Here is a 12150-nt window from a genome sequence, read left to right as displayed (position 1 = left end):
ATTCGAGTTGGACCTCGACTAAATCCCAACTTGGCCAGCCTTCTAGAACGAATTAAGTTTGTGTTCCAAGGTACTTTAGGTATAGTACTTTTTACTTAAGATTTATTAAAACCAGGTATTTTTTTTACCTTTACTTCAGATGTGTATTGGATGACTTTTACTTAAATAACATTATCGGTGTGGTAAATGTACTAAGTATGACAGTTGAGTACTTTTTCCACCACCGCATTTGTTGCCAGTTAACTATTATTAATTAATTAGCAATAACTACCAACTATTTATATACCCATCTGGTAGTGCAGACCTGGTGTTTAACTTGCACCATTTGGTTATTATAAAATAAAATAATTAAAATGTGTTATATACCTCCAGTTGTCTGGTTAAAAGTAGCAACTGTGAGCAGAACACAGTTGTAATAAGACGGTAGTTAATGCTCTGTGGGAATAGTTCCTGAATGAGGTCACCGAGCCACCGGCGTGTTGTTCTGGGTTGTCCACGTTTCTGGTTTACGTTGCGTTTAGTCTGGCCAACGTGTTGTCCTGTCACGTGTATTTTCAGAGTGTAATTTGTTAGCTATGATGGCATGCTGCATTCATCAGGAGGGGTCATGTGTCAGTACTGCCTGGTCATGTGTCAGTACTGCCTGGTCATGTGTCAGTACTGCCTGGTCATGTGACCATGCTGCTTGGCACTGTCTTCTCCCTAGGATTTAATGTCATCAATTTTAGTGGTTTTTAGGTCTTGCAGGCATTCCTGAGAGGTTTCAATATTTTCTGATTTAACACGTCAAAAGTAATAGTTACCCAAATATCTTTAAACATCTCGTCAGACTGCAGTTAATAATTTGCACTGGATTTTATGTAATTTTATAATTTAATCTGTTTTTACATTGCATACCTAATGGTAGATGGTGATATGCATGTATCAGTGCTGTGCCTTCTGATTATGGTTTAAAATAAGGATCTCTTAAGAGACTCATTTTTAAAATAATCTTTTACATTTAATGTTATGTTGTTAATGGCAAGACTCTCTGTGTCAGTCCCTGGACCCGGTCCCTGATAACTTCACAGGTATGTTGTTAAAGTCACACCTCTGTGCTTGTGCTAGTAAACAAGATTTCTGTGTGACACTATAGGGGTCCTCTCCGTGTCAGTCTGTGTGTCCAAGGACAGTCCCCTCTGCGTCAGTCTGCGGGTCCAGGGACAGTCCCCTCCGCGTCAGTCAGCGGGTCCAGGGACAGTCCCCTCTGCGTCAGTCTGTGGGTCCAGGGACAGTTCCCTCTGCGTCAGTCAGCGGGTCCAGGGACAGTCCCCTCTGCGTCAGTCTGCGGGTCCAGGGACAGTCCCCTCTGCGTCAGTCTGCGGGTCCAGGGACAGTCCCCTCTGCGTCAGTCTGCGGGTCCAGGGACAGTCCCCTCCGCGTCAGTCAGCGGGTCCAGGGACAGTTCCCTCTGCGTCAGTCAGCGGGTCCAGGGACAGTCCCCTCTGCGTCAGTCTGCGGGTCCAGGGACAGTCCCCTCTGCGTCAGTCTGCGGGTCCAGGGACAGTCCCCTCTGCGTCAGTCAGCGGGTCCAGGGACAGTCCCCTCTGCGTCAGTCTGTGGGTCCAGGGACAGTTCCCTCTGCGTCAGTCAGCGGGTCCAGGGACAGTCCCCTCTGCGTCAGTCTGCGGGTCCAGGGACAGTCCCCTCTGCGTCAGTCTGCGGGTCCAGGGACAGTCCCCTCTGCGTCAGTCTGCGGGTCCAGGGACAGTCCCCTCCGCGTCAGTCAGCGGGTCCAGGGACAGTCCCCTCCGCGTCAGTCTGTGGGTCCAGGGACAGTCCCCTTTGCGTCAGTCAGCGGGTCCAGGGACAGTCCCCTCCGTGTCAGTCAGCGGGTCCAGGGACAGTCCCCTCCGTGTCAGTCAGCGGGTCCAGGGACAGTCCCCTCCGTGTCAGTCAGCGGGTCCAGGGACAGTCCCCTCTACGTCAGTCTGCGGGTCCAGGGACAGTCCCCTCCGTGTCAGTCAGCGGGTCCAGGGACAGTCCCCTCTACGTCAGTCTGTGGGTCCAGGGACAGTCCCCTCTGCGTCAGTCTGCGGGTCCAGGGACAGTCCCCTCTGCGTCAGTCTGCGGGTCCAGGGACAGTCCCCTCTGCGTCAGTCTGCGGGTCCAGGGACAGTCCCCTCCGCGTCAGTCAGCGGGTCCAGGGACAGTCCCCTCCGCGTCAGTCTGTGGGTCCAGGGACAGTCCCCTTTGCGTCAGTCAGCGGGTCCAGGGACAGTCCCCTCCGTGTCAGTCAGCGGGTCCAGGGACAGTCCCCTCCGTGTCAGTCAGCGGGTCCAGGGACAGTCCCCTCCGTGTCAGTCAGCGGGTCCAGGGACAGTCCCCTCTACGTCAGTCTGCGGGTCCAGGGACAGTCCCCTCCGTGTCAGTCAGCGGGTCCAGGGACAGTCCCCTCTACGTCAGTCAGCGGGTCCAGGGACAGTCCCCTCTGCGTCAGTCTGCGGGTCCAGGGACAGTCCCCTCTGCGTCAGTCTGCGGGTCCAGGGACAGTCTCCTCTGCGTCAGTCTGCGGGTCCAGGGACAGTCCCCTCTGCGTCAGTCTGCGGGTCCAGGGACAGTCCCCTCCACGTCAGTCTGCGGGTCCAGGGACAGTCCCCTCCGCGTCAGTCTGCGGGTCCAGGGACAGTCCCCTCCGCGTCAGTCTGCGGGTCCAGGGACAGTCCCCTCACAGCCCAGGGGGTCACACACCTCACTCTAATGGAACTACGTCTAGGACATGTTTGCTCTGCTAAGAGCAGCTAATTAAATTTAATGTTTAATTCAAACCTTACACAGGGTTTTACTGCTCCATGGTTTTTGGAATCGCCTAAATGTGGCCTTTGTATTCTGGAGAAAAGGACCCCTATTTCACTCAGAAAGTTAAGACCTCTGTGTCTCCGCTTAAGAAAAGAAAAGCCTGTTAACCACCTCTCCGCCCCCCGCCCCTCACTATACATAAATGCTACCATCAGCTCTTCAGATACTACATTTTTCTTCCCTCTTGTCAAGCTTTGGGGTTTCAGAGAGGCGGAGAGCTACATCGCTGCATTGCTCTCTTCAGGTACTTCAGAGATTTTTCGGGAAGCAGATCTCGGACGGAGATGCTGTCCATCCTTGTGTTTTTTATTACTATGTTTCCTTAGTTAAAGGGTAAAAGAATTTCTTGAGCCTTGCGTGATGACAGCATGGCCCTGGATTCCCTGAACGTCTGTCCTGTCTGTACTTTAACAATCACGTACAAACATCTTTTGAAACCAATACTGCATTAGTGTTTTATAAGGCACAAGTTAAACAAATTCTAATCTAGACAGAGCACTTTATGATTTCTCATCCTTTTTTAACTTCCCCCCCTCCTTTTTTTTAACTGTGCTGCTTGGAGGGGGGGGGTGCGGGTTTGTGTTTTGTGTGTGTGTGTTTTTGAGGTTAAGTTTTTTTCAAGCTGCCGTCTTCTATTTCCATGACAGTTCACCCCTCTCTTTAGTGCTTGGGATATTTAAACATCTGCAGGAACATCTGGACTCGTGTTGAAGTATCAATTCGAGTCGGTTGGCTCTGGGGCGCGAAGCTTCTGGAACGTTCTGCCAGCTAACAAAAGGGCTGACATGTAGAAATGAAAAACATTATAGGCACATGGAGGATAAATTGGGGACAGAGTGTTTCCCCCCTTGCCCTTAAGTGAGTGCCTCTCCTCCATCTCCTGCAGCCCAGAGGAGGGGTTCTCAAGTGGAGCGATTTTGCCATTGTTGTGTTTTTATTAACGGGGGGTCAGACGTAGCAGAGGAGTCTGAATGGGGTCGTGCTCTGCTAGCTGCTCGTCCGAAGTCGCAGCGCGGCGCAATGGCTGCTCTCCTTCAAGGACCTGGAAGGTTCCAGTAACAGTAGCTTTAAAACAGATATTTGGGAAGCTTCAGTTAGATGCACGTGTGCGTGGGGGAGGGGGGCGGGCCAGGGTTGGGGGGGGGGCGGGGGGCGCAGTGACAGGTCCGCCACGGTCACTGACTTGGCGGAGCCCTCTAATTGGGCCTGCTCTTTAAGAAAGGGTGCTTGCCACTGCAGGTCGGCGTGATGTGTGATTGCGTGAGGCAAGCGGAGGCAGCCATAATGGGCGGGAGGGCAGCACTCTGAGCGTGGGGGGGGCTGTGTCAGGTCGCTGGAAGGGAGCTCCCCGTGGCGAGTGTCACTGCGCGTTAACCCTGCAGGCCCCGACCGCTGCTCATAACCGGGAACGGAAAGAAGCCTGCCTGCTTGGTTCCCCGTGTCACGCCCATCGGTACGAGGAGAGGCGGCCGCAGCTCTTATTTAGTGAATCGCACACGAGGGCCGTCTGAGGTATTTAATGCCGGTGAGCTCTTCTGCTAGTAGTAGCTTTAATTAATTCCATTTGTGTTCAGTTACTAAAGGAGCAGAATTTTTACCATTTGATTTCATTTCCTGTAAGAAGAATCCGTGTGTGTGTGTGTGTGTGTGTGGATATCTCTGTTTGGGGGCATATTCCATAAATACATCGCTGGTGGATTATTTTGTATTAAAAAAAATCCTTTTTTTTTCTAACAAGCGTCTGGGACATACTTCACACACAGATGGTATAAAAAAGTCAGTTGAAAATAAGGTAACTCAAGCCACCAGTAAAGGGGGCAGAGGGGTTAATGAAAGGCAGACGTGTGAGGGGGCCCCAGCCAAAAAAAAAAAAAAAAAAGACTGTGTATCCAGTCCTGTTGCATTTTGGGCCTGAGCGTCCTGAAAGAGCAGCAGGTGCCGGGCTGGATGCCGCCCCCTCCCCAGCAGTGGCCCGGGTTCGATTGTCGGACCGAGCCTCTGAAGGAGTTTTGTATGCTGCCCTAATCTCCCCGTTGTTCTCCCCGCCATCTGTCCGGGGGAAATTAGCCAGCTTTTCACTCTCAGCCTGGGGGCCAGGTGCGGGTGGGGTGGGGGGGGCTGTTCTCATACTGTCATTGCCCCCCCCCCCCCCCCCCGCCACCCCAGTGCCCAACTGCGAAGTCATACTGCTAATGCTCTGCTCGCTGTGGCACGGCACTGCTTCCCTCCCCACCCCCGAACGCCTGTTCACTGGAACATCATGTCAGAGCTCTATAGATAATGAGCTTTCTGTGCCAGACTGCCAGGGGCTCGGAGATGGGGGGGGCCACCGGCGCTCGGAAGACCTGAGCGTAACTTTGCCATTGTTGGTAATGTAAACAGAATGGCACAAAGGACCTGTTGGTGAGCTCATCGCCGTCCGTCTCTCCCAGTCCCACTTCCTCGCTGGTGTCGCCCCGTGCCCTGTCTCACTAGTCACATGTGAGTGGGAGCCCCTCCCCCAAAGCCCACAGCACCTGCAGAGCTGCCCGTCCCGCCGTCTTATTGGCATGAAAGTCTGTTTGTTTCTGCCATGTGCTTAATTTTTCATTCATTTATTCACTCATTCACTGATTTATTCATTCATCACTGGGAGTCATGATGTTTCTTTTAAGATCCGGTAACCTGGAGGGATGCAGTTATTTTGGCCCTCGTTCAGGAGATTCTGCGTCGTCTTTTCGGAGCTCTGATTTGCGGGGAAATGGCCCATATGTCACTTCTTAGCTAATTAAGTGGGGAAGCTGGGGGTGGGAAACCTGTGCATTCCGTCACCTGCCAGGAGGTGAGTTTAACAAGGCAGCCGGCAGACCTGCCCAGCCGTCACCCTGCCAGCGAAGCCATTGGAAGCTTTGGTGCAAAAGTCACATGACTACCTGTCTTTAGCCTGCCTGACTGTGTCCGAATTCAGTGGCTGCGTCCTCCTCAGGCTCCATTCGAAGACCGAATATGTCACAGAGGTATGAGAAGGCTGTCTCATTTGGAAGGTTCCTTCAAATGCAGACTAGAAATGCGTCCTTCTTTTGGCCAAATGATCGTGAATGATCCAAACACTGGATCCTTCGCAGCCCAATACATCCCAAGATTCAGTGCACAGAAGTAAAGTGGGTGTGTCCCGGCTAGATGATAGGAGCAGCGCTTTGTGACTCATGGATAAGGGTGGGAACAGTTGGTGACCACATCCTTCGAAGGATTCAACCCTCAAATTTGGACGCAGCTAGGTATCCAAGAGCAGACTCTGTCATGCTAACTTGTGTGTTTGCTCCCCCCCCCCCCCAGGTGATCCCCAGTGACCCCTTCTGGGTACCCACCACAGAAGAGGAGTACCTCCACTTCGGCGAGAAGGCGGATTCAGCCAACCAGGCGCTCAAGTACATGAATGGTGTGCGGCGACGCAAAGGACTCTACGTGGAGGAGAAGATCGTGGAGCATGCTGAGAAGCAGCGGACTCTCGGCAAGAACAAATGAGGTCCCAGCGCGGGGCCGAGGGGAACACCTCATGCGTAGGCCCACAAGCCAGACGCGACATTGCTGCTCTTTTATGCTTCAGAAAAGGTGCAGAAGTGGTCTCCCTGGTTTGCTGTACTGGTTATTTGTGTTGAGTGCTGGTTGGTTGCAGTACACGTGAGACTGAGATCACATTCTACCTCTCAGTGCTTTAACTAGCTGATACCAGGCTGGACCAACACATGTTCTGAGGCCAGTCTCAGAGCTGAAGGACCTTCCTGGATGGTCAAAGGCGGCTTTGATCCCTCAACTTTGCCCTCTAGCGTTTTCAGCAGAGCATTGAGTTACGGCTCTATCTTTGAGAGGAGCCGGAGCTATTGCTGGGAGCATAGTTTGATTTTAGTTCTTCCACTGGTCCAGATTCATTGCCTGTGTAATTGTAGATGTATTTAATTTTCCCACTGAAGTAAAACAGGCGAATGATGCGAAGTTTTATGACTAAGAGTTTTGTTTTCTCTGGCAAACAAAACGATTTAAATAAAAATTGCTATGAGAACCCCCTTGAAGCAGCGAAGGAATCTTATTTAAGCTGGAAATAAATGTCACATTGCTCACAGAGCAGAATTTTCTAAGTTGGCGCCTGTATATCTGTGTGACGGTATGGTGAGGCACCTGTGTTCGATTAGTATTGGCTGATCCCTTTTTAGATGTTTTCTGGCCCATAATTCAGCATTAAATTCAAGGATAGCCCCCCTGGATCGTCGCCCTTGGCATTCCAGTCCATAGTGGGCGAGGCTGGGAACAGAACCACTATAATGTACTGGGCAGTGATCTCATGATTGGGAACCGGGTTTCCTTTTGTAAGGCAGCAGGTGTGAGTAGCAGCAGAAGCTGCCAGTACGGTGAGATGTGGTGGATAAACCATCCAGTGGGTGTAACCACACAGTTCTGGTCACATTTATGGCGATGCACATACAGCACTCTTACTGGGTTAATGGTTATCCTGACAGTATGGGTACGGTTAGGCTTAAGCTGTACCCATTCGGTTTTGGATTCACACGCCTCCCCCTCCCCCCGAAGGAAAACGGAATGAGGAGCCCCAATGTAACCCCTGAGAGGGGTAACGTGAAACCCAGAGGGGAGGGTGGTGCGGCCTTCGTGGTGGGGAGTGTGGATGATTGATCACAGGCTGAAGAGCACCGATTGTTCGACCAGGTGTATGGCTGTGCTGGAGGGGGCTGGGGGGGCCGGGATCGTTTTCAGGAGCAGGGATTCAAGTTGACTCTACAATTGTGAAGGTGCGAAGGTACCTCCTCCGGTGCTGAGAAGACGAATCCAGTGTGGAAGCTTCCTTACTGAGCTCCAGGTGGCTACGTCGTGATCACACACGCACACACACCTACACTCCTCTACTCGAAACAGCGCTGACGTGCTTTCCTCGGCTTTCATAATTCACAGGTGTGTATCTGACGATCCGATTATAGACGACGGATTCACTGCCTTCAACCTAACGGTAACCAGTTGCCTGCTATGTCGCCAGTCACGGTCTCCTTTGACGTAGGCTGTTCCTTCGAAAGAGGGCCCCCCAATCCTTTGAACTCCCCCCCCCCAACATACATGCAGTGTGTAAAATGGGCGTCCTTATCATGAAGGTTGATTTTTCAGTTGCTCTTCGTTGGCCCTGTAAGCGTAAGTTCTACCCTGTTGTGGCATGATGCTGTAGGTGTATCCGAGCCGTCCTACACTGACCTGCCTTTGCAATTCATCCCAGGCTGCACTTCTCTCTTCCAGAAATTGCACCCTGGCTGAATAGCTTGTTCCACGCTTTCCCAGTTGGAGGCATTGACAAATCATGACTAACAAATACCTAATCTCTCTGCATAGTATTTTCGGACTGTGAAATATAGAGCCATGAGTCAGGCAGGCTGAGAAGGAGTTAATCTTCGGGCCCCTGGTGAATTTTTACAATTTATCGTCACTGAATTTTTCCACCTCAATTCTTTCCTGTTGGAAAGGTATCAAGATGTTTCTGGAAGCTTCTTGCCTCGAGTTCAGATGAGCTGTCAGATGAACCCGGGTAATTTCCCATAGTGCACTACCAGACCTCAGCCTCAGTGAGGTCACTCGGCCCCTAATATATATATTTTGATCTTGAACAGCATGTAGCTTTAGCTGGTGAACGGGCCCCGCTTTAGCTGCGGAGAGGAAGGATTGGGCGTTATGGTTAATTGCTGTAGCTCGAGTTCTTCCTTTGAGAACACGAGCCCTGGTATTACCTCATCAACCCCCTCTTCTGTTCCAGCCCCTATTGGTGTAGGAAGGGGGCCACAGGCTGAAGCAGTTGCGGTTTTCCCTGCGCCTGCAGGCGATCATTGTTGCAGCAGATGCCGTGCTTCTCGCCACAAAAGATTTTTTTTCCTTGTCTGTTACTTTCAGTCACCCCCTCCCCAAAATGGGGGGGGGGATTCACCTCTGACCTTCACCTCAGCTCAACCTCAGCTTGTGTTTCTGCTCTCTCACTCTCCAGCTCCTTGTGTCCCCCCCCCCATCCTCCGGTGGTCCGCTTTCACATAGCCCTCAAGCTTGGTTCTGGTTCCCTCTGAGCCGGTTTGGGCTGCGGTGAACGGTCCTGCCAGGCTCCCAATAAGCCTGGGTGACACCTTCTCCTCACCCTTGAGGCTCCGGCCTGTGGAGACCGTGAGTTTGAGGAGGGAGGAAACCGCGGTCTGTTGTTTTGGTTCTGAGTGTTAAAATCAAGGGCTCAAGATCCATCAGCATTTTTTGCTGCCATATGATTTCCTGGGTCTGGCCTAAACAACTCAGGCGTAGCCTAACAGGACAGGTCAAAGTCCCAGGAGACCGTCACTACTCTGTCCATTAAAGGTACTTCTTGCTGATGCACCCAGGTGAGCACCCCTCCAGGGCTGGCCGGCCATCGGTCTGCTTCCCTCGCTCGTTCTGACCCAGTCAGGTAGTTAGTTTTGCTGGGATGGCTGCACCGTTGTCCTCTCTTTTCTGCTAGATAGCATCCCTGTTCAGTTGAGAGGCTCCCAGCTAACAGAGAGCAAAGCACATTGTAATGAGGTTTTTTGAAGTCCCCTCATAATGTAAAATGCTATATCTCTCTCTCTCTCTCTCTCTCTCTCTCTCTCTCTCTCTCTCTCTCTCTCTGCTTGCGTTTCTCCCGCTGTTTCTCTCTCCCTCCTCTCTCTGCCTCTGTCATTCTCTACTCTCTGTCATTTTCTCTCTCCGTCTGTCATTCTCTCCTCCCTCTCTCTCTCTCCCTTTCGGTCTCTCCCTCTCTCTGCCAGTCTTTCCTCTCTCTCTCTCTCTCTTCATTTCAGTCTGTTTTCTCTCTCTGTCATTCTTTCTCTCTTTCTCTGCCTGTCATTCTCTCCTGTCTCTTCTGTTGTCTGTCTCTCTCACCCTTTGTCTGTTTCTCCACTCTCCCTGCTCCCTTTGTCTATTCACCCCCTTTCTGCCTGCTTCTCTCTCTTTCTCTCTCTTCCCCTCTCCCTCCCCCCATCCTGGCTCACATTTCTCGTTCATAGTGCGGGGGTGCCTTCACTCAGAGCCGCTCGTCTGAGCCGCATGTCAGCTGCCTCGATGGCCTCTCGCTGTCGTGTTGTCCTGTGTCATTCAGCTGCCGCTACAACCTGACAGCACCTCTGACGACATGTTCCTTCAGCATTGGGGAATGGGAGGGCATGTACACGGGGCCATGCTGGAGTGACCCCCACGCCTCTCTCGTCAGTGACTGTGTGGGCGCTGCTCCCAGACTCAATGTGAAGTGTGAAAACAGGAGCAAGACATAGCTTCCTGTTTCACCAGCCATGGCAGACAGGAGGTGCCCTGCTTCTGCTGCTCAGTCTCCGCACTGGAGTTCATGTGTGCGCATACATTCACACACTGTGAGCAATTCAGGGACCCCTGTTCACACATCTGCATGTCTTTGGATTGTGGGAGAAGCCTGGATCATGCAGGATAAACTCTCACATGCAGGGCGAGTGTCCCAACTGCGCAAACACACAACAGACCCTGGAGGTGTAAGTTGCCAATGTTACCCACTGTGCTGTTCATATTGTAGCACCTGAAATTCATTATGACTCCTCAATATCATGGTAAAATTCATGACTATGGGTGGGTGGGGGGGAGTGTCCACACTCTAATGAAGACATGATGCTCATTAGCCCCTGTTGGGGGGCCCCATGCCAGCCTGAGGCAGTCGCCGTCCCATCGGAAACTGTCACACTCCCTTTTGATTGGCCCTTCGCCACCGGGAGGACAGTGAATAATGCCCCCCCCCCCCCCCCCCCCCACCCCAGCCGTCTGCCGTGACCCGGTCCGGACTTCTAGACCGCACCCGAGATCAGAACGCCTTCGTGGCTGTATGTGATTCCGCTTAAAGGATGCAGCGATGGAGTGCAGAGGTTTTCCCGTCCTTTTCGGAATAGAGGATCGGGTGACATCACACTCTCCCTTGATGAACTGCTGAACATTCCTGGGGTGACTCGGCTCATCTGAAGCTGCGAGCCGCGCTCTGTCATCAGCGCTGCCTGCGCTCAAGCAACCTTTCATTTCATCTGCCGGCGCTGCTCTCTGTCTTCCTCACAAGCGTCTCGGCTAACGGCTGCTGTCCGTCAGACTCTCATACGGGCCTCTGAAAACACCCTGTGGGTCGAGTGCATGAAAAGGCCACAAGCGTTGGGCACATTCTGCTCGTTTTCTTTTTTTTCAAGCTGTATTAACCTACCAGCAAAGAGGGCAGCGGTGAGCGACTTCAGCTTTGCAACTAAAGAATTATAGGTTTGGTTGTTGGGAAGGAAGCAGCCTGTTGTACTTTTGAAGCGTTTACATGTCCTAAAAAAGAAAACGATGCTTTACGAAGCATTTAACTGGATGCATGAGTTCAGTAAAAGACACCACTAAGTAAATAATTAAGTAACTCTGGGTTATCAGTTTTGAAAACATGATCTAACAAAGTGTGTGACTCTTGTAAATGTCTTTTACTGTGTCTTTGAGCTGGGATGGTGGTTTAAATGTTGTGAAGCTTCATCCCAAAAAAACAACATGATCTTATGGCCCACAAAAGCATTATGCCAGTGGTTAACCGCAAAGAACCCATAAAGGTTTCTTTTAATGGCTTAAACTGGTATTGTTTTCTATTTATAAGCTGGCGTCATGAAGTGAAACGGGGCTGGGATATTAGGGCGCCAGCGTCAGCTTCACGGCCCCTCCACGCTTCCGGAATGTCCCATGGCGACCGCCGCCGTGTCCTGTCCAGGAGGCTGGGACATTGACGAAAGGTAGATAGTAATAAGGGCTGCCAGCGAGTTGACTTTGGCTGCTGGGCTTGTAGGGACCATAGGAAGGATGGATGTGCATTTACAAAACGGTCTGAGGTATTTTTAGACTGGCTTCAGCTGCAAGGTTGTCAGGCCTTTTGAATGTGCTTTTAAACTTCTTATTTTTTTATTCATATTAAACATCTTCAAACACCCCCTGCATGGGTAACCTTCCTGGCCTGGACTCCTGAAGGACAGGGGGATGGTGAGATGATGTCATCCTGCTGCGGGTCTGCGGTCTCCCGGGTGGGGAGGGTGGGGGGTGCTTTCTGACATCCGTCGCCCTGCACTTCGTAATGGTCCTGGTTGTAAGAGCAAAGGCATCGGGGGGGCGCGCTTGCTTGCTCCCACAGTAAGGCTGCAGCCCTGAGTCCTGGGTCTAAGGTTGTAGGAATGCTATTGACTTTTGTGCTTAATAATTGCATGTATAGATATTTAACATCTAAAGTGTGAACAGTCAGCTATTAGAAACATTCTTCCTTTC

The 12150-nt window shown here is 51.6% G+C and overlaps 2 protein-coding genes across 3 annotated transcripts in view; one reads left to right on the top strand and one right to left on the bottom strand.

Moving 5' to 3' along the window:
• The window catches only part of efl1 (elongation factor like GTPase 1), a 53410-nt gene extending 46529 nt beyond the window's left edge, over positions 1-6881 (top strand). Inside the window, exon 21 of the mRNA XM_049030987.1 lies at positions 6154-6881. Within this exon, the coding sequence (XP_048886944.1) occupies positions 6154-6342 (189 nt within the window). The 3' untranslated portion in view covers positions 6343-6881. The remainder of the gene's footprint in view (positions 1-6153) is intronic.
• Positions 1-12150, bottom strand: part of LOC125751747 (homer protein homolog 2-like) — a 426913-nt gene that overhangs the window by 283321 nt on the left and 131442 nt on the right. The window lies entirely within an intron of this gene.

Source organism: Brienomyrus brachyistius, chromosome 11 (assembly GCF_023856365.1).
Source record: "Brienomyrus brachyistius isolate T26 chromosome 11, BBRACH_0.4, whole genome shotgun sequence".
Taxonomy (NCBI): domain Eukaryota; kingdom Metazoa; phylum Chordata; class Actinopteri; order Osteoglossiformes; family Mormyridae; genus Brienomyrus; species Brienomyrus brachyistius.
This window is presented reverse-complemented; position numbering and strand designations above follow the sequence as displayed.